Consider the following 26,173-nt stretch of genomic DNA (forward strand, 5'->3'; position numbering starts at 1 on the left):
AGACTCACCAGTGGAGACTCACCAGTGGAGACTCACATGTGGAGACATGTGGAGACTCACCCATGGAGACTCACCCATGGAGACATGTGGAGACTCACCAGTGGAGACTCACATGTGGAGATATGTGGAGACTCACCAGTGAAGACTCACCCATGGAGAACCGCCTTCCACAGGGTGAACACGGTTTCCACGACTGTTCACAAACCAACGGGTGACGTCACTGTTGGTTGATGGTTGGTTACAAACCTTGTCAGACTCTCTACCGCACTCTAGTGTCCAGAGCTGGTATTACAGCAATAAGTGAACTGTAGCATTAAAGGTGTTTGTACTGAAGATCACTGATGGTGTTTTCATTTGTTTTTATTGAAGAAAATTGCTACAAAACTCAGTTTGTTGTGTTTTCATTCTTTACTTTTTACTTTTTTTTTTTTTTTTTTTTTTTTTTTTTACAAAATAAACCAATAAGAGTATTACAAATAATTCAAATCGATACATCATTCACAAGTTGACCATCAAATATACATTTATACAACATAAAAAAGAAACACAAAAGTCAGAGTGAGATCACAGTGGTAGGAGCTGTTTGGCTGTGGTGGACCCCTGTGTCCCCTGTGTCCCCCGTGTCCCATGTGTCCTATGTGTCCTATGTGTCTCCTGTGTCCCGGGTCCATATCCTCTTCGCAACCCTAGTAGACATGTTTTAATCAGGTCAGAGGAGGGTTGTGTGGTGAAGGCAGCAGAAACTCTTTTTTTAAGGTCACATTTAACACATGTATTCTTATTTAACACGTATTCTTAATGTGCTCTGACTGAGGCAGTGAGACAGTGATGTTAACATTCACTGAGGTGTGTGTGTCTGTTTCTACCACTGGGAGGCGCTGATTCTCCGTCCATCAGAGACAACAGGACCAACAGCTGTGAACCCGGTTCTGTTGTGCCTGCTTCATCCTGCTGGTGTGTTTTTATGAACTTTAACAGACAGTTTCTGCTCATATGTTCTGTATTTAACACATATTAGACTGACATCCATCTGAACATCTGAATCTCAGAGAGAAAGAAAACATTTCTCCAGATGTTCCTTTAGGCTCTTTAAATGTAGAAGTTTCTAGAGTATAAAAATAAATTGGGGGGAACGGGACGGGCACACAGTACAACAACATGATAGCAGACTGGAGTTTAAAGATCATTAAAGAAGTCAGAGGAGGATGTGAAGAGAGGATTTGATGGAAGCACCTTTTCATGGAGACAGATCTCAGAGCAACGGTGAGGTGTCTCCTGGGAGTCTGCACCAACATACAGAACATCACACAGTTCCTCACTGCTCACTGTGACAACCACACGAACAACAACACAAAACCAAACCTCCAGTTTAACAGTTAGTTACAACCTGTGTTGTAGTGAGTCGATCATACAGAGGAACATACATATAAAACTTGTCTTCTGAATCTGAAAACAACAGCTGGGCGGTCATGTGATGATGTGTGCTGCTGGATGGAGGACTCTAAAGAACTGAGAGCAGTCTGACAGAACCGTCTGGAGAACAGAGAGGACTCCACAGAGAGCAACTGTGGAAGGAAGAGGTGTATCAAAATGTCCTCAGACATCAGGTGACCCGAGGGGATATGTCTCATGTCTCTGTCCTCTGAAGTATAAATTATTATTTATAAAAACCGTTTCATCAAAATTCACATTTTTCAGAGTGTGCTGGTCCGGTGGAGTTCTCAGTGGTTCTGAACAATGTTCACCTCAGATGGATCCCTTCAGACCTTGTAGGGAATGTGTGCAGGGACAGAAGAGACGTCTTTATGATGTCCAAATGGAGGACGGAAAATCATAGGGGACAAACAGTCATTCATAAAAATGTCTTTGTGACAGATTTCATCATTTGTTCTCTTTGTATTCACATCTGTCAATCATTACAACGTCTGTCAATCATTACAACGTCTGTCAATCAAAAGGAATGTAGAAGGAAGTAGAACAGTGACAGAAACCCATCAAGAACATACCATCATCATCATCATCATTATCACCATCACCAGTACCACAATCTTCATCATCACCATCACTACCATCATCACCATCGTCACCATAATCATCATCACCATCCTCTAACTGACCATAATGGAACCAGAACCAGCTGTATGGTTTTAAATCAGTGGTGAGGATCAACAGCTACCTTCCAGGTGAGTCAGAGAACTGCAGAAGTTGGTGTTGTACAACATTTTGTAAAACAAGACACATGAAGTGAAAACATGTGAAATCAATGCTTCTCTTTAAAAAGAAAAAGGGATGAGTTTCATATCACTGATGATAGAGCGACAGATCTGGTGCTGTGCTGCAGTTTCTGGTACTTCAGACATTTAGCCTCTGATCCATCGTACAACACCATCAGGGAGACGTCTGATCATCCAAAGTCATCCTGCAGCAGGACCACGAGCCCAAACATCTCAAACAACCATCTTCAGCCTCTGCTCATCAACACTGGTACCACTCAGTCTGCTCATAGGTTCAACATGTCTGAAGATGTGGAGCGCTGCAGGACAAGCTGTTGGACACAATAATATTAATACAAAAAATAAAGGACATGTTGTCATGTGGAGAGCAGCAGTCTGGAACCGACTGAGTTATAGTTCAGCTGGTTGTGATAAATGTGCAGTGACTGGTTGAACTGTTCTGTTGGTCTTTCAGACATGCATGAGGGGACATCCAAGCCTCGGTGCACGTCTGTCCAGCCCTTTTCAGATCACAAACAGGTGAACTGGGACCAAATGGCAGGATCTGAGACATCAGGGGACTTTTTTTGGATAGTGAGTGTAGAAATTAATAAAGCTAGTGAATCACTGAGGCGGTGACGTGGTAATTAGACTGGAAGGTGTACGTATATGTAATACAGAACAGCATATTGATATGTACAAGAAAGTGAGTAAAACAACTGCAAACATACTGTAAAGTGTTGTTTTCCACACAAACCCTGAACTCTTCACAGTAAATCAAAGGGAAGACAGACAGCTGCAGGTTTCACGTGTATGAGGGTTCAAATGTTCATTTTTTTGGTAAGATGTCTGCAAAAATAAGAATATCAACCAACCAACTTCTCAGTGTCAGTAGTTTAGCCATTTCTTGACATTTTCAGATGAGCAGCTCACACAGGACTTTTAAAGTGACAGGAGCTCCCTGATGTCCATTCAGCAGTCCAGACAGCAGCGGCAGTGAAATATGGGATTATCTGTTAAAGAGCCCTTTTAAAGGGCAAATGTCTGAGTCCAGTCTGGAGCCAAAAAACAGGAAGCAAAGCCAAGAACATCTCCATCAGAGGGCAATGACCTCAACAGGAGCAGACACGACCTGAGCTGTGCGATAGTCAGCAGAGATGTGTCCAAATAAACTGTGGACATAATGTGTGGAGCTGTGTCACAGCTGTGCGTCGGCGTGCGCGTCGGCGTGCGGTTCAGGTCCAGAAACGTTGGACTGGAAGTGTCAGGCAGTTTATTATTTTCCGGATCCTTTCAGTTGAATTGTGGCGTTCTGTTTTTAATTTTTTTGTTTTCGTTGATTCACAGTCCAAGGTCCACTTTGGACGTGTGTGAGTGTGAGTGTGTGAGTGAGTGTGTGTGTGTGTGTGTGTGTGTGTGTTCCACAGGTCCACTTTGGAAACAGTTTGTTAAACTTGTTGCTGGTGGAGGACTGATTCCACGTTAAATGGATAAGATATGATATGACAGATTTAGGGGCTTCAACATAAAACCAGAGCTCTGTCCTCAGACTGCTGGCACCCTCAGGGACAGTTAGAAGGGGTGGGGTGGATGGGACTGACGGACTGAAGTCCCAGTCTGACTGCAGGTCATCCTTCTTGGATCCTCCAGGTAGCTGCTGGGCTTCATATAGTGAACATATAGTCAGACTGTTGTTCTGGTTTTGTACCCTCATGGTTGAAATGCACTTATTGTAAGTCGCTTTGGATAAAAGCATCAGATAAATGTAATGAACAGAACGGTGAGCTCCTGGTCTGTGATGTTACACCTCCACCGAGGTGATCTGGTTCATCTGGGCTCTCATGGACTGGACGCTGTTCAGGATCTTCTTCTGGTGTCCAGCCAATGTCACTCCCACCCGCAGGATGTCCCTGCGGAGACAGCAACAGTCAGCTTCACCCCCCGTTTCCTCACTGCAGGTCTACACAACAGTTTATATTCTATCAGGTATAGTAGGAGAAGCTCTGGGTTGTTCTGCCCTCTGTAGTGTCTGTGGGTCGTCTTATTGTGCCCTCACCCTGTGATTGGTGGGCTGATGTAGTCTTATAGGAAAAGATGCAGACTCCACTGTGGACTCAGAAGACTGTCAGAACTCCTCTCTCTGAAAATACTGAACATGTTGTGTAACTAGAATATAAGTATTTGATAAATAATCTCCTTCTCTGTCAGGGAATCTAAATATATGATTTAAAGCCAGTTTGATTTATCTTTGAAAAGAATCTGCAGATAGTTTTCTTACTGAAGACTAACTGCCTCACCTTTTAAAATAACTAGTGAGTGTCTGTTAGTGAAGTCCTTTTATTCCCCATCTAGCACATCAAACTGAACTCAACCTTCAGCTTGTGGGTCATGATTTCCTGCTCATTGTCCTGATTGGACAGTATGTGTGTCTCTCTGTCTCTCCTGTCCAGGTGTATGAGAACAGGTGTGACATACTCCATGGTCATCTGCGACACCACATTGAAGCTGAGTGCATCCAACTGATTGGCTGATCTCGTCTGACATCACGGTGAGCGTATTGCATCACTTCCTGTCTACAAACATTGTGACGAGTGTTACTTCTGTTATTTCAGCTTCTCTTCCTGAATTCTACGTATCTAACTCTCTATCTATATATATATACGTATCTAACTATCTATATATATACACGTATCTAACTATCTATCTATATATATATATACACGTATCTAACTATCTATATATATCTATATATATACGTATCTAAATCTCTCCACTTCTTCTCATCTCAAGTTAAAACTCACGTTTGCTCTTCTTGAACAATTCTCCTGTTAAATCTTTGACCAACGTTCACTAACTTGGTGTTTTGCTGCTGCTAGCTTAGCAGTTAGCAACGTCTTCCCTCTCTCCCTCCTCCTCTTCTGGTTTTTCCTGCTGTGACATGTTTAGTTACAACCCTGCTTCCCTTAATGAGGAGGAGGGAAGAGGAGGAGGAGGAGGAGGAGTGTAGTTAGGGCTCTGGAGGCCAGGGTCATAGAATTAGAATCACTGCTGTGCACCATGCTAAATAACCAGCTAGCAGTAAGAGCTCCTCAGGGAGGAGGGGGGGGGGTGTACAGCTGTCCAGGATACAGGTTTAGTTAGCCGGTCCCCCGCAGCACCCGAACAGCCGGGCGGCCGGGGGACAGTACGAAGGAGACATCGTCCCAAGAAGAAGCCCACGGTTCACCACCGACCTTCACGTCTCCAACAGATGTTCCACATTCTGTGAAACATCTGCTGAGAAACCAACTCTGGTTATTGGAGACTCTGTTTAACATGAAGTTAGTGAAACCAGGGGACAGAGACAGATGTCTTCCAGGGCCAGAGTCAGATGTCTTCCCGGGGCCAGAGCGGGCGACATAGACTCAAACCTGAAACTGCTGACTAAGGCTAATCATAAATCCAGTCAGATTGTTATTAACGTCGGCAGTAACGACACCCGGTTACACCAATCGGAGGTCACTAAAGTTAACGTGGAATCGGTGTGCAACTTTTCAAAAACAACGTAGGACTCTAGTTTTCTCTGGACTCCTTCCTAACCGGACCAGTGATGATATGTTCAGCCGTACGTCTTCACTTCACCGCTGGTTGTCGAGGTGGTGTCCCGCTAACAACGTGGGCTTCATTAACAACTGGAATACTTTCTGGGGAAACCTGGTCTGATCCGGAGAGACGGCATCCATCCTACTTTAGATGGTGCAGCTCTTCTTTCTAGAAACATGGCCGTGTCTCTTAACAGCCCTAAAACCTGACATCCAGGGTTGAGGCCAGGATGCAGAGCTGCAGTCTTACAGCTCCTCTGCAGCTTCTTTAGAGCTGTCACTCACCCAAAACCTTCAACATCCTATAGAGGTTGTGTCTGTACCCAGACCACCTACATTTAAACAACTCAAGAAAAGATCTGTCAATAAAAATGGATCCTACCAAATTAATGGATCAAAGAAATCTGACAATTAAAAGTGAACTATTAAATATGAGATCTCTCTGGTCTAAATCTCTGTTAGTAAATGACTTGATAACTGATCATCAGATTGATTTACTCTGTCTCACAGAGACCTGGCTGCAACAGGAAGAATATGGTAGGATTAATGAAGCAACTCCTCCCAGTCATATTCATTATCATATTCCTAGAAATTCAGGCTGAGGAGGAAGAGGAAGAGGAGGAGGAGGAAGAGGAGGAGTGGCAACAATCTTCCACTCAAGTTTATCAATTAATCCAAAGCCTAAACTTAGTTCTAAATCATTTGAGAGTCTGACTCTTAGTCTCTCACCCAAACTGGAAAGCAGAGAAACGGATTGTATTGTTGTTGTTTATCTCCCACCTGGTCCTTATTCAGAGTTTCTAGCTGAATTCTGACTTTTGATCAGATTTAGTGCTGAGTTCAGATAAAGTGATGATAGTGGGAGACTTTAACATTCATGTTGACGTGGACAACGACAGCCTCAGTTCTACTTTCAGATCATTATTAGATTCTATTGGCTTTTATCAGGATGTAAATAAACCCTGTCACCGTGGTAACCACACCCTCCATCTGGTTCTGTCGTATGGGATGGAAACTGAAAATTTAATGGTATTTCCTCCAAACCCTGTTTTTTCGGACCACTTCTTATTAACATCTGAAGTTCCAATAATGGACGACACAGCATGTGGGAATAAATCCCACTACAGTAGATGTCTGTCAGATGATGCCGTGGCCAAGTTTAAGGAAGCAGTTATATGCTTATCCTCTTCGATGCCGTGTGTTAAAGCAGTGGAAGACATCTACGTTGATCTTAGTCCCACACAAGTGGATCATCTGGTAGAAAACACTGCAGTATCTCTGCTACAACTCTAGATGATGTCGCCCCTCTGAAGAAGAGAGTCATGAACCAGAGGAAGTTGTCTCCATGGTACAACTCAGAACTACGTTCTGCTAGGCAGCGACTGGAAAGATGGAAAGGAAATGGAGTTCCACTAATTTAGAAGAATTTCACCTGTCTGGAAGGAGAGTCTAATATTATATAAGAAAGCTCTTCGTAAGGCCAGGACTTTATATTATTCATCATTAATAGAGGACAACAAGAACAACCCCAGGTTTCTTTTCATCACTGTAGCAGGCTGACAAAGAGTCCCAGTTCTGTTGAGTCCTCTATTCCTTCAGCTCTCAGCAGTAATGACTTCATTAACTTCTTCACTAATAAAATTCTTACTATCAGGGAGAGAATCGGGCCGACCCTTCCTGACACCATCACTGACGCCAAAGTGATGTTGGCACTGTTATTGTTTACTATCGTGATCAGCTGATTGCGCTGAGTAGGCCTCTACTGCTGCTGCCCGGAGCGAGGCCTGAGATCCCCGTTGAACTTCGGAGAAGACGGTGGGGTTGCAGAGCTGGAGCTAAGCTGAAGGCGGAAAGGAGGAAATATAAACCATCGGTACCGGAGATCTTAATGGGGAACGTGAGGTCGTTGGCCAACAAGACGGACGAGCTCGGCGCTGGTAAAGACCCAGAGAGAGTACCGGGAGTGCAGCATCATGTGTTTCACCGAGACATGGCTGCACTCACATCTCCCGGACCACAGCGCGGCCGTACCCGGCTTCAGGACTGTTCGGGGGACGGAGACGTTGTTCGGAGCGGCAAGAAGAAAGGTGGAGGGATTGCAGTCTATGTGAACGAGAGGTGGTGCAATCCCGACCACGTGTGTGTGAAGGAACGTTTCTGTAGCCCGGACATTGAACTGCTAGCCGTGGGGATGCGCCCTTATTATTTGCAGAGGGAGTTCACGTCCGCCATTGTTATCGCTGTGTACGTTCCTCCATCAGCTGACGTAGAGGCAGCAGTGGACACCATCCACTCCACTGTGGCTAAACTGCAGACTCAGCATCCCGGTGCATTTTTGTTAGTTACTGGAGACTTTAACCAGTCTGGATAAAGTTCTGCCAACTTTGCACCAGTATGTTAACTGCCCCACAAGGAACAATAAAACTCTGGACTTACTGTATGCTAATGCCATGGATGCATACAGTACTGCTGCCCTTCCCCCCCTTGGTAGATCAGACCACAACCTGGTCCTGCTGACTCCAAAGTATGTTCCTCTGGTACAGAGGCAGCCTGTAACCACCAGGACTGTGAGGAGGTGGACACAGGAGGCTAAAGACGCCCTGCAGGACTGCTTTGAGTCCACGGACTGGAATGTGCTGTTTGGACCACATGGGGAGGACATCAACAGCATGACGGACTGTATCACAGAATACATTAAATTCTGTGAACACTCCACCGTACCATCACGGACTGTAAAATGCTTCCCCAGCAATAAACCATGGATCACCAGTGACCTGAATGTTCTTCTTAATAAGAAGAAAGCAGCTTTCAGGTCTGGGGACAGGGAGGAGCTCAGGAGAGTGCAGCGCCACCTGAAGGAGAAGATGAGGGAGTGCAAGGACTCCTACAGGAAGAAGCTGGAGGCCAAACTCCAGCAGAACAACGTGAGGGAGGTGTGGACCGGTATGAAGGAGATTACTGGGTTCAAGGGGAGAGAGAGACAACCAGGGGGAACCTGGAGAGGAACAACCAGGGGGAACCTGGAGAGGAACAACCGGGGGGGAACCTGGAGAGGAACAACCGGGGGGAACCTGGAGAGGAACAACCGGGGGGAACCTGGAGAGGAACAATCAGGGGGAACCTGGAGAGGTCAAATGAACTAAACTGTTTCTTCAACAGGTTTAGTTCACCACCCTCATCTGTCTCCTCCACACCTCACACCTCCCCTTCCCCCTCTGCGCCCCCTGGTGAACTGCATAGAGCCCTCAATCTCAAAGGGCTCTTCCTCCATCGACACCTCGACCCCCCCTCCCTCCACAACCCTCTTACCCCCCTCTCTGTGACGACTGGCCAGGTTAGGAGACAGCTGGAGAGAATCCACCAGCGCAAGGCTGCAGGGCCTGACGGCATCAGCCCCGTGGTCCTGAAGACCTGCGCTGTCCAGCTGGCTGAGGTCCTACAACACCTCTTCAACCTGAGCCTGAAGCAGGAGGAGGTCCCGGTGCTGTGGAAGACGGCCTGCCTGGTTCCTGTCCCCAAGAAGACGACTCCATCTGGCCTCAACGACTACCGACCGGTTGCCCTCACATCTCATGTGATGAAGGTGCTGGAGAGGCTGGTCTTGGCCCACCTCAGGCCGCTGGTGAAATCTTCTCTGGACCCTCTGCAATTTGTGTACCAGCCTCATGTGGGAGTGGACGATGACATCATCTACCTGCTGCAACGAGCTCAGTCTCACCTGGATGGAACCGGTGACTCTGTGAGAATCACTTTCTTTGATTTCTCCAGTGCATTCAACACCATCCAACCACTGCTACAGAGTGAGAAGCTGCGGGTGGTGGGGGTGGACGCGCCCACCGTCTCCTGGATCAATGACTACCTGACAGGCAGACCACAGTTTGTCCGTGTGCTATATATATACATACATATATATACACACATATATATATATACACATATATATATATATATATGTTGACTGTGTTTCTTGGTTTGTTGTATATAATATATATAGATATATAATGTACTGTATATACTGTGCATTTTATATTTATATTTTTTACTGCTATTTTATTTTATTGCTTTTCTATTATTATATTATTCTATTCTATTATTTTATTCTATTATTTCTATTATTATCTTATTGCTTTTGTAGCGAAAAAAATTTCCCCTCGGGGATTAATAAAGTAAATACCTACCTACCTACCTACCTTAAGCACAGCAGCCCTGAAAGCAACTGTAGGACCAGATGTAAACTTGGAACATTTCTGTCCTGTTGAGCTCTGAGTTAACTAGAATTATTTCTTCATCTGGATCCTCTAGCTGTCTGTTGGATCTCATCCCAACTAAACTTTTTAGGGAAGTCTTCCCTTTAATTAATACTTCCATATTAGATCAGATCAACCTATCTATTGTAACCGGCTATGTACCGAAGGCTTTTAAAGTGGCTGTAATTAAACCTTCACTTAAAAAGATGACTCTTGATCAGCTGTTTTAGGAAACTACAGACCAATTTACAACCTGACGTTTATTTCTAAAATCCTTGAAAAAGTTGTTTCAAATCAACTTTGTGATCATTTAGGAAGCACTGCGTCAACTCCATTGTTATGCAGATGACACTCAGCTATATCTTTCTATAAAACCAGATGAAACTAATCAGTTAGTAAAACTTGAAGCCTGTCTGAAAGACATAAAGGCCTGGATGACCAAAAACTTCCTGCTTCTAAATTCAGACAAAACAGAAGTTCTTGTACTTGATCCTAAACACCTCAGAAACTCTTTGTCTAATCACTTGGTTACTCTAGATGATGTTGTCTTGGCCTCCAGCAAAACTGTGAGGAACCTTGGAGTCATCTTTGATGAGGATTTGTCCTTTAAACACCATATAAAGCAAATCTCCAGAACTGTCTTCTTTCATCTACGTAATATTAATAAAATAGCCTATAGTTAGGGCTGGCTCAGGTAGACCTGAACCAACCCTTAGTTATGCTGTTATAGGCCGAGGCTGCTGGAGGACCTCGTTACATGCTGAGCTTCTTTTCTTTCCTCCTACTCTTTAACTGACTCATACCTCACCATCTTTTTCTCTCCCATAGTTTCTTATTATTATCTGTTGTCTCCATTCAGTTCCTTCACTCGTATAGTTTCTGTTCTTTCTTTTCCAGATGTCCCGTCATGGAGCTGCATGTCTCTGCTCTGCGCTTGTCGTCTCCACCAACAGTTCTTCTCTTCTATGCTGTCCTTTTCTCTCTCTGCTCTCCTCTCACCCCAACAGGTCGAGGTAGATGGCTGCCCACCTCTGATCCTGGTTCTGTTAACAGATGCTCCGCCCACCTCTGATCCTGGTTCTGTTAACAGATGCTCCGCCCACCTCTGACCCTGGTTCTGTTAACAGATGCTCTCCACCTCTGATCCTGGTTCTGTTGGAGGTTTCTTCCTGTTAAAGGGAGTTTTTCTTCCCTCTGTTGGAGGTTTTTCTCCCTGAAAGAGGAGGTTTTTTTTCCCCCTCCTAGCTTATGTGGGAATTGTTGAATTGTTGGTTTCTCTGTATAATGCTGTAAAGTCTTGCTGTAAAGACTTTAATGTGTTAAGTCCCATGAAATAACCCGTGTTGTGATTTGGCCCTATATAAATAAAATTGAATTGAATGAGAACAGATGTGACATACTCAATGGTCATCTGTGACACCACATCGAAGCTGCTGAAGCCCTCATTGGTGAAGTTCTCCTTGTACTGTCCCATCTTGATGGCGTCCAGCCACTCGTCCACGGTGCTGAAGGAGGAGAAGTCCGGAGTGCTGCGGTCCAGCAGAGGTAAGTGAACACTGGAGGTTGGAGAGAAGAAAAGAAGAGGCTGTGAGACAGTGGACAGGTTTGGGTGGAGGAGGGTCAGAGGGCAGAGTCATGCAGCCTCCTCTTCCTCACCTTGATGACAGCGGGGTCATGGCCTTCAGGCTGTTGGGGTTACGGATCATCTTGTCCAGGGTGCTGACGATCTGGCTGAACTTGGGCCGGTTGTTGCGGTCCTTCTGCCAGCAGTCCAGCATCAGCTGGTGCAGTGCACTGGGACAGTCCATAGGGGGCGGCAGCCTGTAGTCCTGCTCGATGGCGTTAATCACCTGCAACCAGTGACAGGAGTGTGAGAACATGAGCACAAGTACACACTTCTGACACACACTAAAAACAGCAGGTCAAGTGTAGTGAGACGGTTTGATTATTTAAGATATTTAAGATAATATAGTGTGTGCAACATGTTGATTTGAATGTCTGTCCAGACTCTGGGAAAGTTCTCTGTTAGTTTCTACTCTGTGACAAAAAGGTCAGCAAACTTTAAAAAAAATGTTTTATCCCAGAGTATTGTACAGTACAGTATTGTACAATGCAGTGTAGTAGAGTATTGTACAGTGCAGTGTAGTAGAGTATTGTACAGTGCAGAAGAGTATTGTACAGTACTGAGGAGTATTGTACAATGCCTTGCAGTATAGTAGAGTATTGTACCGTGCAGTACAGCGTAGTAGAGTATTGTACAATGCAGTACAGTGTAGTAGAGTATTGTACAATACAGTACAGTGTAGTAGAGTATTGTACAATGCAGTGCAGTAGAGTATTATGCAGTGTAGTAAAGTATTGTACCGTGAAGTATAGTGTAGCAGAGTATTGTGAAGTGCAGTAGAGTATTGTACAATGCAGTGCAGCATAGTAAAGTGTTGTACAATGCAGTACAGTGAAGTAGAGTATTGTACAGTACAGTATTGTACAGTGCAGTAGTTTAGTAGAGTATTGCACAGTTCAGGGGACTGTAGTATTGTACAGTACAGTGCAGTTGAGTACTGAACAGTGCAGTACTGTATTGTACAGTGCAGTATAGTTGAGTATTGCGCAGTGCAGTAGAGTATTGTGCAGTGCAGTAGAATATTGTACAGTGCCTTGCAGTATAGTAGAGTATTGTACAATGCAGTGCATCATAGTAAAGTGTTGTACAATGCAGTACAGTGTAGTAAAGTATTGTGCAGTGCAGTAGTGTATTGTACAGTGCCTTGCAGTAGAGTATTGTACCATGCAGTGCAGTGTAGTAGAGTATTGTACCGTGCAGTACAGTGTAGTAGAGTATTGCACAGTTCAGGGGACTGTAGTATTGTACATCACAGTGCAGTTGAGTACTGCGCAGTGCAGTACTGTATTATACAATGCAGTACAGTGTGGTAAAGTATTGTACAATGTAGTACAGTGTAGTAGAGTATTGTGCAGTGCAGTATGGTATTGTACAATGCAGTATCACCTTCACTGGCCGACCTGTTAATCTGATGAACCTAACATCTTATTTCATGTTACAGAAACCGTGTTGTTCTTCTCGTGATAAATAAATCATCATAATATTTAACAGATGTTATAACTGTATCAAGTTTAAAATTCTGCACAGCTGATATGTAAAGCTGGTGTTTCATTAGACTGTAATGGAACTAACAGCAGCTTCTGTACTCTGTGTAAACACGTGCAGTGAGACATGCAGACAGACTGTTTGACTAAACTTACATCCTGGTTACTCATGTCCCAGTACGGTCTCTCTCCGTATGACATCACCTCCCACATGACGATGCCGTAGCTCCAGCAGTCACTGGAGGATGTGAACTTCCTATACTGGATGGCCTCTGGAGCCGTCCATCGGATTGGAATTTTCCCCCCCTGTGAGGAGGACATGTAGAAGGGGACACAGGACAGACGACAAAGAAACAGGAGACATATGGGACAGAGACAGAAGACACGGGGGACAGAAACAGAAGGTTTCAGAATAGTTGTAATTTGTCTTTGTTCCACTTCCTGTTGTCCTCCAGTAATTTACATCATTTATAAACTTATAATTCTCTTTCACTGACTTGTGTTGGAGACGCGTTTAATGTCGCCCCCTGCAGGCCGTCATGGAGACTCACCAGAGCGCTGGTGTAGGTGGGGTCTGAGGTGTCGTCTTCGAGGAAGCGCGAGAGGCCGAAGTCAGACACTTTACACACCAGGTTGCTGTTGACCAGGATGTTCCTGGCTGCCAGGTCTCGATGGACATAGTTCATGTCACACAGGTACTTCATCCCCGCTGCGATGCCGCGCAGCATCCCCACCAGCTGGATCACCGTGAACTGACCATCGTTTTGCTTTAAAGACAAACATCTGATCAGTTTACAGTTGTGATCGATCTCTTTGTCTGTTAAAGGATGAAGTGAGTGAGTGAGTGAGTGAGTGAGTGAGAGAAAGAGAGCGAGAGCGTTACCCGCAGGAAGGAGTCCAGAGAGCCGTTCTCCATGAACTCTGTGATGATCATCACTGGGCTGCTCTTCGTCATCACTCCCTCCAGGTGGATGATGTTCGGGTGGTCAAACTGACCCATGATTGACGCCTCGCTCAGGAAGTCCCGCCTCTGACGCTCAGTGTATCCCGACTTCAGCGTCTTGATGGCCACCAGGATCTCCCTCTTCCCAGGCTGACGCAGGTTCCCGCTGCACACCTCCCCAAACTCACCTGACCGGAGGACCAGAGGAGAGGAGGAAGAGGAGAGGACGACAGGAGGTGGACAGGAGGAGAGGACGACAGGAGGTGGACAGGAGGAGAGGAAGGAGGAGAGGACGACAGGAGTTGGACAGGAGGAAAGGATGACAGGAGTTGGACAGGGGGAGAGGAAGGAGAGGACGACAGGAGGAGAGGAAGGAGAGGACGACGGGAGGAGAGGAGACATTTCAAACCCAGCCTGTGTCCTAACGTTGTAGTCAGAGTATATTGACGTCATCTGGACAGGATGTGTTCATTACCTGCTCCGATCACCTGTTCGATCTTCACACAGGAAATGTCGATCTCCTTGGCAAACTCTCGGACCGCCTCGTTCGGGTCTTCGTAGGTGAACGGGTCGATATAGATCTTCATCCCTGGAGACACTTCAGCAGAGAGAAAGAACCAACAGAACCAGCTACACATCCACAGAGACACAAACCAGAACCCTCCTCATCTAACTCACCCACAACCAGAACTTTCCTCTACCAGAGCCCAGCTGTGTTCTGACAGAACTTACTGTGCCCGCTGGTGTAGTGCTGCAGTTTGTCAGTGTACTCCGAGTCAGGTCTGTCAGAACTCCTTCTGCTGGAGAACACAGAAACAGAATCATCAGCAGAGAAGCTCCTCCCACTGATGAAGACCACATGACAAGGATGCAGGTCTGTTTCCTGTTTGGATGATGACTCAGAGGAAACATCAGTGTCGGCTCTTCGTACAATCCTGTTTCCTAAAAATTGGGACGCTGTAAAATATAAGTAAAAACTGAATGGTATGATTTTTAAATCCTGTAAACCATATTTAATTAATAATAAACCAAAGAGAACATTTCATTGTTTTATAAAAATATTTGCTCATTTTTAATTTGATGGCAGCAACACATCTCTAAAAAGTTGTGACAGGATCAACAAAAGATGGAAAAGTTGTGTAAAGATTAAAAAAAAAAAAACACCTGCTGGAACATCTGACAACTAATGAGGTTACCATGGCAACAGATCAGTAACATAATTGGGTATAAAAAGATGATTTCAGAGAGACAGAGTCTCTCCAGTGAAGATGGGGAGAGGTTCACCACTCTGAAAGACTGTGTTGGAAAATAGTTCAACAATCTAAGAATAATGTTCCTCAACGTAAAACTCCAAAGAATTAGTGGATTTCATCGTCTACGGTTCATAATATCATTAAAAGATTCAGAGAATCTGGAGAAATCTCTGAACACAAGGGACAAGGCTGGAAACCAATATTGGATGGTGGTGATCTTCGGGCCCTCAGGCAGCACTGCATTAAAAACACACTATTCTGGAGTGGAAATCACTGCATGGGCTCAGGAACACTTGTGAAAACCATCGTCTGTGAACACAGTTCATCGCTGCGTCCACAAATGATGTTAAAACTCTCCAAAGAAGAAACCAGATAGAAACATGATCCAGAAACACCGCTGCCTTCTCTGGACCGAGATCATTGAAGATGGACTGAGGTGAAGTGGAAAACTGTCCTGAGGTCTGATGGATCACAATGTGAGATTCTGTTTGGAAATCATGGACGCTGCATCCTCCAGGTTAAAGAGGAGAGGGACCATCCAGCTTGTTATCAGCTCAGTTCTAAAAGCAGCAGGTGATGCAGCAGAGTGGTGAACATACTGTAATTCTGTCCCACCTTTTTAGAGACGTGTTGTGCCATCAAATTATAAATTAGCAGATTTTTTTTTTCAAAATATTTCTCAATTTCAACATTTGATTTGTTGTCTTCGGTCTGTTTTTAATTAAATGCGAGTTTGTGATTTACAAATCACTGCATTTTGTTTTTATTTACATTTTACAAGGGTGTTGTATGTAACGCCTTCATCGGTCATGACATCATGTTTTCCAGCCTCACCTGCGACAGACGATGATGACGACGGTGATGAAGATGATGAGTACGACTCCTGCAGCAGACGAACCGATGATGAGCGGCAGCTTCTCCTGAAGACTGGAGTTATATTCTTCTACAGGACAGAGACAGGATGGAGACATGAGTCCTGTGGAGATCTTTCATACCTCCTGTTCATATACATGCTATGATTTATAACATTACATATTACTAACATATCTTATTAATACATCTAACATAGCATAACATACTATTATAGCAGCTTATATATTTTTTACCCTGTTGTGACACTATGGAAATAACATACAGTGGGTACGGAAAGTATTCAGACCCCTTTAAATTTTTCACTCTTTGTTTCATTGCAGCCATTTGCTAAAATCAAAAAGTTCATTTTATTTCTCATTAATGTACACTCAGCACCCCATCTTGACAGAAAAAAACAGAAATGTAGAAATTTGTGCAAATTTATTAAAAAAGAAAAACTGAAATATCACATGGTCATAAGTATTCAGACCCTTTGCTCAGTATTGAGTAGAAGCACCCTTTTGAGCTCGTACAGCCATGAGTCTTCTTGGGAATGATGCAACAAGCTTTTCACACCTGGATTGGGGATCCTCTGCCATTCTTCCTTGCAGATCCTCTCCAGTTCCGTCAGGTTGGATGGTGAACGTTGGTGGACAGCCATTTTCAGGTCTCTCCAGAGATGCTCCATTGGGTTTAGGTCAGGGCTCTGGCTGGGCCAGTCAAGAATGGTCACAGAGTTGTTCCGAAGCCACTCCTTTGTTATTTTAGCTGTGTGCTTAGGGTCATTGTCTTGTTGGAAGGTGAACCTTCGGCCCAGTCTGAGGTCCAGAGCACTCTGGAAGAGGTTTTCTTCCAGGGTATCTCTGTACTTGGCCGCATTCATCTTTCCTTCAATTGCAACCAGTCGTCCTGTCCCTGCAGCTGAAAAACACCCCCATAGCATGATGCTGCCACCACCATGTTTCACTGTTGGGATTGTATTGGGCAGGTGATGAGCAGTGCCTGGTTTTCTCCACACATACTGCTTAGAATTAATGCCAAAAAGTTCAATCTTGGTCTCATCAGACCAGAGAATCTTATTTCTCATAGTCTGGGAGTCCTTCATGTGTTTTTTTGGCAAACTCTATGCGGGCTTTCATATGTCTTGCACTGAGGAGAGGCTTCCGTCGGGCCACTCTGCCATACAGCCCCGACTGGTGGAGGGCTGCAATGATAGTTGACTTTGTGGAACTTTCTCCCATCTCCCTACTGCATCTCTGGAGCTCAGCCAGTGATCTTTGGGTTCTTCTTTACCTCTCTCACCAAGGCTCTTCTCCCACGATTGCTCAGTTTGGCTGGACGGCCAGGTCTAGGAAGAGTTCTGGTCGTCCCAAACTTCTTCCATTTAAGGATTATGGAGGCCACTGTGCTCTTAGGAACCTTGAGTGCTGCAGAAATTATTTTGTAACCTTGGCCAGATCTGTGCCTTGCCACAATTCTGTCTCTGAGCTCCTTGGACAGTTCCTTCGACCTCATGATTCTCATTTGCTCTGACATGCACTGTGAGCTGTAAGGTCTTATATAGACAGGTGTGTGCCTTTCCTAATCAAGTCCAATCAGTTTAATTAAACACAGCTGGACTCCAATGAAGGAGTAGAACCATCTCAAGGAGGATCAGAAGAAATGGACAGCATGTGAGTTAAATATGAGTGTCACAGCAAAGGGTCTGAATACTTATGACCATGTGATATTTCAGTTTTTCTTTTTTAATAAATGTGCACAAATTTCTACATTTCTGTCAAAATGGGGTGCTGAGTGTACATTAATGAGAAATAAATGAACTTTTTTGATTTTAGCAAATGGCTGCAATGAAACAAAGAGAAAAATTTAAAGGGGTCTGAATACTTTCCATACCCACTGTATGGCGGAGTTGAACTCTATATACTCCCTACTAGTCACAGTTAAGCTTTCCGTAAACACCATAAAAGTGATGTCATAAAAGTGGCTCCTGCTAGTCACAAACATGTTTTTGGTAAACAACACCAAATGATATAAGTGAAACCAGCTGGATGTATGTGCTTGGCCCGTATCCATATATGGACCTATGTATGGATTCTGTGAAATAAAGTCTCAGCCCACTTCTATGCAAAGTGAGAGTATAAAACTGTATTCGTGGTAGAAATTCATTGCTTTGCACAAGTGATGAACTTCTCCCCATGCGCATGTGTAAATAAAGAATTCTCTTGTATTAATCTTCGACTCCATCCTCATCTGTGACCTGTCTCCCAAAATTGACCACCACAGTCCTCTACAGGAGGGAGACACGAGTCCCCTCAGCTGTGAATTGGACTCCTACCTTCAGTGATGGTCTGGAAGTACATTTTGCCACTGAAGCGTCCAAACCCAGCGACAGTCCGAGCTCGGACCTGGAAGACGTAAATGGTTGCGGGCCGTAAGCCTCGGATCACTGCGGTGTTGGTCAGACTCCTGGACAGAGACGAGTTCCACTCGGCCTGGTTCTGGAACAAATGACACATCAGAGACTGAGTCCGTCTCTCACTGTCCTCTTGGGACATCATGACGTCTCTGTCCGCTGACGGGCATCATGACGTCTCTGTCCTCTCTCTGTCCTCTGAGGGACATCATAATGTCTCTCTGACGCCCTGAGGGACATCATGACGTCTCTGTCCGCTGACGGGCATCATGACGTCTCTGTCCTCTCTCTGTCCTCTGAGGGACATCATGTCCTCTCTCTGTTCTCCGAGAGACATCATAATGTCTCTCTGACGCCCTGAGGGACATCATGACGTCTCTCTGATGCCCTGAGGGACATCATGACATCTCTCTGTCCTCTGACGGACATCATGGCGTCTCTGTCCCTGTGAAGGACATCATGACGTCTCAGACATACCTTCTCGTAGTACTGCAGCTCGTAGTCCAGGATGTCCCCGTTGGGTTGGTCCGGCTGGGACCAGGACAGAGTGATGCTGCTGGGAGTCCTGCTGACCTGGTGGATGATGGACACGGAGGACGGAGCTGAAAGACAGAAGCAGAGGGGCACACTGTAATACAAACAGGAAGTGGACGTCCTGAACCGTCCTCACCAGAGGGACAGTTGGACTCACCGGCCTGGTTGGTGGTGATGTTGACAGACGTGTAGTGAGGCGAGTACGGACTCTGGTCCGACACGCCGTTCACTGCCTGGACCTCGAAGGTGTAACGCGTGTGAGCCATCAGGTCGCTGATGTGGACGCGGGACTCTGTCAGTCCCAGCTGACGGGGGACAAACTGGACGTTGTCTCCGCAGCGGGTGCAGCCGACCCGCCCGCTGCCACAGCTTTTACAGATGATGTTGTAGACGATGTCCTCTCGTCCTCCACCCTCATGTGGGGATGTCCACTCCAACCACAGGGACGTCTCATTCACCATGGAGATGACGTTCTGTGGAGCCGAGGGGACGGCTGGAAGACAGACAGGTCGTCACTGAGGGGACGGCTGAAAGACAGACAGGTCGTCACTGAGTGGACGGCTGGAAGACAGACCTCTAGTCTCTACTCTTCTTCGCCGCTGCCTCTAGTTTTCCTCAACTTCCTCGCCGCCACCTCTCGTCTTCGCCTCTACTCTTCCTCACCTTCCTCGCCGCCGCCTCTCGTCTTCGCCTCTACTCTTCCTCGCCCCCCCTCTCGTCTTCGCCTCTACTCTTCCTCACCTTCCTCGACGCCGCCTCTCATCTTCGCCTCTACTCTTCCTCACCGCCGCCTCTCGTCTTCGCCTCTACTCTTCCTCGCCGCCGTCTCTACTCTTCCTCGCCGCTGCCTCTGGTCTTCCTCGCCTTCCTCACCGCCTCTAGTCTAATTGTAGACTAGTTGTGACCCGAGATCAGATGTTCTGATCCAGTTTCCAGTCGGTGCTGAATGTGTGCGTGTTGTTTATACATACTGGTACACGGCATCTGTGTCGGGTCAGAGTCGGTCCGGTAGTATCCATTACGACACACACAGTTAGTGGCGCCCTCGCTGGTGGTCCGGCTGTTGATGGGACACTGAAGACATCGGAGGTCTCCCTGTGCAGCCTTGAAGAAGCCGGACACACACGCTGTGAGGACAGACGGCCGGACGGACGAACACAGAGGACACATGAGGAGAGTTCAGGACAGGAAAGAGATGTTTGAATGAAACAACAGATTTATAAACCTTCTTCACAGCAGACATTATATGATTTAAAACGTCTGTTTTCCATGAGAGGAGCTCCTGCTGGTGTGTGTTTACCTAATGGAGCCATCATTAACACACCTGAGCTTCACCTGCTGTGAATAACGTCGGTATAACATCTAACCAACAGCTTCAGCATCAGAAGGCCAACGGTCAGAGTCTCATCCTGAAGACGAAGTCAGAGGTCTTCATCCTCCAACTCTGTCCAGGTTTAGTCCTGATAGGTTGAACATCCGCATCACATAAAGGTCAGCTGATTGAAACGACGTGTTCTGGGACACCTCCAGCTGCTGTCAGCTCGGCTGTCCACAGGATCCTCCAACATGTCAGCATGTGGAGCACAGGAGCCTAAAACCCAGAGAGTAGGACGAAGGAACGAGAAGCTCTGTCTGTGATGCAGAAACCGCCTCTGTAACAGGAGTCGGTTAATAAACTGGAGCCGCTGAAGTGACTGTTGGGTCCAATCAGCAGCAGAATTCAAAAACAGAACATGTTAGGCTGGGGAGCTTTGTTACTTCAGTGGACTGTAAAATACTGTAATATACTGCAGTGGACTGTAAAATACTGTAATATAGTGCAATGGACTCTAAAATGCTGCAGTGGACTGTAATATACTGCAGTGGACTGTAAAATACTGCAGCGGATACTGCAGTGGAATGTAAAATACTACAGTGGACTGTAATATACTGTAAAATACTGCAGTGGACTGCAATATACTGCAGTGGACTGTAATATACGGTTAAATACGGAAGTAGACTGTAATATACAGTTAAATACTGCAGTGGACAGTAAAATGCTGTAAAATACTGCAGTGGATTGTAAAATACTGTAATATACTGCAGTGGACTGTAAGATACTGTAATATAGTGCAGTGGACTCTAAAATGCTGCAGTGGACTGTAATATATTGCAGTGGACTGTAAAATACGGTTAAACACTGCAGTGGACTGTAAAATACTGCAGCGGATACTGCAGTGTAATGTAAAATACTACAGTGGACTGTAATATACTGTAAAATACTGCAGTGGACTGAAATACACTGCAGTGGACTAATATACTGTAAAATGCTGCAGTAGACTGTAAAATACTGCAGTGGACTGTAAAATACGGTTAAACACTGCAGTGGACTGTAAAATATGGTTAAATACTGCAGTGGACTGTAGAATACGGTTAAATACTGCAGTGGACTGTAAAATACTGCAGCGGATACTGCAGTGGAATGTAAAATACTGCAGTGGACTGTAATATACTGTAAAATACTGCAGTGGACTGCAGTATACTGAAGTGGACTGTAATATACTGCAGTGGACTGTAAAATACTGCAGTGGACTAATATACTGTAAAATACTGCAGTAGACTGTAAAATACTGAAGTGGACTGTAATACACTGCAGTAGATTGTAAAATATGGTTAAATACTGCAAGACTATTATACTGTTAAATACTATAGTTGATTATAAAATACTGCAGTGGATTGTAATATACGGTTAAATACTGCAAGACTATTATACTGTTAAATACTGTAGTTGATTATAAAATACTGCAGTGGATTGTAATATACGGTTAAATACTGCAGTGGACTGCAATATACTGCAGTGGACTGTAAAATACGGTTAAATACTGCAGTGGACTGTAAAATACTGCAGTGGACTAAAATACGGCAGTGGACTGTAATATACGGTTAAATACTGCAGTGGACTGTAAAATACTGCAGTGGAGTAATATACTGCAGTGGACTGTAATATATTGTTAAATACTGCAGTGGACTGTAATATACTGTAAAATACTGCAGTGGACTCTAATACTGCAGTGGACTGTAAAAATACTGCAGTGGACTGTAATATACTGTAAAATACTGCAAGACTGTATTATACTGTAAAATACTATAGTGGACTGTAACATACTGCAAGACTGTAATATAATTTAATATTCCTTACTGCCATCGTCACTGACGTGATGTTAAGCACGCCAGCCCTGAAAGCAACTGTAGGACCAGATGTAAACTTGGAACATTTCTCTCCTGTTGAGCTCTGAGTTAACTAGAATTAGTTCTTCATCTGGATCCTCTAGCTGTCTGTTAGATCTCATCCCAACTAAACTTTTTAAGGAAGTCTTCCCTTTAATTAATACTTCCATATTAGATCAGATCAACCTATCTATTGTAACCGGCTATGTACCGCAGGCTTTTAAAGTGGCTGTAATTAAACCTTTACTTAAAAAGACGACTCTTGATCAGCTGATTTAGGAAACTACAGACCAATTTCCAACCTGACGTTTATTTCTAAAATCCTTGAAAAAGTTGTTGCAAATCAACTTTGTGATCATTTACAAAGGAATGATCTGTTTGAAGATGTTCAGTCTTTAGAGTTCATCATAGCACAGAAACAGCTCTGGTGAAAGTTACTAACGACCTTTTATTAGCCTCAGATAATGGACTCGTCTCTGTACTTGTTCTTCTGGACCTCAGTGCTGCTTTTGATACGATTGATCATACGATCTTATTACAGAGATTAGAAGACGTTATGAGGATTAAATGAATTGCATTAGACTGGTTCAAGTCCTACTTATCAGATAGATTCCAGTTTGTCCATGTCAACAATGAGTCTTCCAGACAAACAAGAGTTAGTTATGGAGTTCCACAAGGCTCAGTGTTAGACACGATACTTTTTACTTTGTACATGCTTCCATTAGGAGATGTCATCAGTAAGCACTGCATCAACTTCCATTGTTATGCAGATGACACTCAGCTATATCTTTCTATAAAACCAGATGAAACTAATCAGTTAGTAAAACTTGAAGCCTGTCTAAAAGACATAAAGGCCTGGATGACCAAAAACTTCCTGCTTCTAAATTCAGACAAAACAGAAGTTCTTGTACTTGGTCCTAAAAACATCAGAAACTCTTTCTGTAATCACTTAGTTACTCTAGATGACGTTGTCTTGGCCTCCAGCAAAACTGTGAGGAACCTTGGAGTCATCTTTGATGAGGATTTGTCCTTTAGACACCATATAAAGCAAATCTCCAGAACTGCCTTCTTTTATCGACGTAATATTAATAAAATCAGGAAAATCCTTCCTCAGCGTGATGCAGAAAAACTCATTCATGCATTTGTTACTTCTAGACTAGATTATTGTAATTCCTTGTTGTCAAGATGTCCACATTACTCATTAAAAACCTGCAGCTGATCCAAAATGCTGCAGCAAGAGTACTGACGGGATTTAACAAGAGAGATCATATTTCTCCAGTTTTATCTTCTCTTCACTGGCTTCCTGTGAAATCAAGAATAGAATTTAAAATTCTCTTGATGACTTACAAAGCTCTACATGACCAGGCTCCATCATATCTTAGAGATCTTATAGAACCATATAATCCTAGCAGAGCACTTCTCTCTCAGTACGCTGGTCTACTTGTGGTTCCTAGAGTTTCCAGAAGTAGAATGGGAGGCAGAGATTCAGTTTTCAGGCTCCTCCCCTGTGGAACCAGCTCCCAGTTTGTGTTCGAGGGGCAGAAACCCTCTCTAGCTTTAAGATTAGACTCAAAACGTTCCTTCTTGATGAAGCCTATAGTTAGGGCTGGCTCAGGTAGACCTGAACCAACCCTTAGTTATGCTGTTATAGGCCGAGGCTGCTGGAGGACCTCGTTACATGCTGAGCTTCTTTTCTTTCCTCCTACTCTTTAACTGACTCATACCTCACCATCTTCTTCTCTCCCATAGTTTCTTCTTATCATCTGTTGTCTCCATTCAGATCCTTCACTCGTGTAGTTTCTGTTCTTTCTTCTCCAGATGTTCCGTCATGGAGCTGCATGTCTCTGCTCTGCACTTGTCATCTCCACCAACAGTTCTTCTCTTCTATCTCTATGCTGTCCTTTTCTCTCTATGCTCTCCTCTCACCCCAACCGGTCGAGGCAGATGGCCGCCCACCTCTGATCCTGGTTCTGTTAACAGATGCTCCGCCCACCTCTGATCCTGGTTCTGTTAACAGATGCTCCGCCCACCTCTGATCCTGGTTCTGTCGGATGTTTCTTCCTGTTAAAGGGAGTTTTTCTTCCCTCTGTTGGAGGTTTTTCTCCCTTAAAAGAGGAGTTTTTCCTTCCTAGCTTATGTGGGAATTGTTGAATTGTTGAATTTTTGAATTGTTGAATTGTTGGTTTCTCTGTATAATATTGTAAAGTCTTGCATTGAGGACTTTAAAGTGTTAAGTGCCATGAAATAACCCGTGTTGTGATTTGGCGCTATATACGTAAATAAAATTGAATTGAATATACTGTAAAATACTGCAAGACTGTAATATACTGTAAAATACTGCAGTAGACTGTAATATACTGTTAAATACTGCAGTGGACTGTAAAATACTGCAGTGGACTGTAATGTACTGTAAAATACTGCAAGACTGTAACATACTGCAAGACTGTTATACGTAAAATACTGCAGTGAACTGTAATATACTGTAAAATACAGCAAGACTAATACACTGTAAAATACTGCAGTGGACTGTAAAATAGTTTAGGTTAGGTAGTTACTTTATTAATCCCCGAGGGGAAATTTTTTCGCTACAGCAGCATACAGAAGCAATAGATAATAATAGAATAATAGAAAAGCAATAAAATAGCAGTAAAATAGCAGTAAAAACTATAAACTATAAAATGCACAGTATATACAGTATATACAGCACAGTATATATCTATATATAAAATACTGTGGATATATACACGGGATGACTGTTGTCAGTGTAAATTAAGTGTATAATATTTACACTGTTCATCAGAACATCTCGGACTGTTCAGAAAGAAGAACAATGACCTGCTGACAGACCTACACCAATTTACATGTGATGTCATCACATTACTTTACAGTTACGATCCGGTCCAGTTCACACTGAACGGTTCCAACATGACCAGAGAACCCTAGAACCCCTCCTTACCTCTGCACACCGTGCCGTTGTCCACCGCCTCGTAGCCCGCCTTACACATGCAGCGTCCGATAGGAACCATCCACTCCCCGTCCCCGTTACAGTACAGCTTGATGGGGACGTCCACCTCCTCCGCGTTGGGGACACAAAGTCCTCTGGCCGCCACAAGGGAGGTGCTCTCTGCCCCCGACATAGTCTCAGGAAAGACGGCGCTGTTCTGGATCACACTGGGACACTTCCTGTAGAAGACCCGGACTGCAATGAGGGACATGCAGGCGCCGTAATCCTGGAAGGCCAAGTAGAAACCGCTCCGGGACACGGGTCCAAAACTCCGGACCTCACTGTTGATCTTCATGATCCGGCCCCCAAGATCCACCTGAGAGAAGCTCTCATCAGCCGCTATCGTGTCCACCTTAACCCACGGGTTCTCCATCCAGGGAGGGGACGACCCAGTGGCCACGTCCGAGTCCGACTCGTAGTAATACAGGTTGAAGGTCTCCTTGCAGGAGCCCGGGACGTTCGGGATGGAGCTGCAGTCCCGCACCGAGAACTTCATCTGGACGTGGATCCGCTGAGCCCCCTGCCGGCGGATGAACTTGGTCCGGACCCAGTTGTTCTGGCTAGAGTCGAACACGTTACACACCTGGTAGGTTCTGATGGTGTTCATGTTTTCATCATAACCACTGACTTCTTCCCACTAGGACAGGACCGAGAGACAGAAGTTACACACAAGGACACAAGAAACAAAAGTAAAGTGACACATGGACACTAAAAGTTCTCCTGAAGGACAAAACATCAGCAGGAAGGACCAAAATGCACAACCCAAACATAAGATTTAAGGCAAACAAATTAACTTTACTTCCAAACAGAGTGAAGCA

At 44.7% G+C, this 26,173-nt stretch overlaps 1 protein-coding gene across 4 annotated transcripts in view; it reads right to left on the reverse strand.

Annotated features, from left to right (window-relative positions):
- Positions 1–352: 352 nt before the first annotated feature.
- Positions 353–26,173, reverse strand: part of LOC138637219 (ephrin type-B receptor 2-like) — a 50,835-nt gene continuing 25,014 nt past the window's right edge. Inside the window, exons 3-16 of one of the 4 annotated variants that reach the window (XM_069725738.1) lie at positions 25,308–25,992; positions 20,116–20,271; positions 19,302–19,637; positions 19,088–19,212; positions 18,533–18,695; positions 16,180–16,288; positions 14,825–14,889; positions 14,568–14,690; positions 14,033–14,280; positions 13,701–13,916; positions 13,306–13,455; positions 11,698–11,891; positions 11,442–11,597; positions 353–4,123 (exon numbers count right to left, since the gene is read on the reverse strand). In XM_069725738.1, coding sequence (XP_069581839.1) covers positions 4,015–4,123; positions 11,442–11,597; positions 11,698–11,891; positions 13,306–13,455; positions 13,701–13,916; positions 14,033–14,280; positions 14,568–14,690; positions 14,825–14,889; positions 16,180–16,288; positions 18,533–18,695; positions 19,088–19,212; positions 19,302–19,637; positions 20,116–20,271; positions 25,308–25,992 — 2,835 coding nt within the window. In that variant the 3' untranslated portion in view covers positions 353–4,014. Of the gene's footprint in view, positions 4,124–11,441; positions 11,598–11,697; positions 11,892–13,305; positions 13,456–13,646; positions 13,917–14,032; positions 14,281–14,567; positions 14,691–14,824; positions 14,893–16,179; positions 16,289–18,532; positions 18,696–19,087; positions 19,213–19,301; positions 19,638–20,115; positions 20,272–25,307; positions 25,993–26,173 lie in introns of all 4 variants that reach the window. The other 3 variants (XM_069725736.1, XM_069725735.1, XM_069725737.1) reach the window with 3 other exon arrangements.

This window comes from Brachyistius frenatus, unplaced genomic scaffold (assembly GCF_029030835.1).
Source record: "Brachyistius frenatus isolate BFR_SWC_R1_liver_20210118 unplaced genomic scaffold, ASM2903083v1 Contig_443, whole genome shotgun sequence".
Classification (NCBI taxonomy): Eukaryota; Metazoa; Chordata; class Actinopteri; family Embiotocidae; genus Brachyistius; species Brachyistius frenatus.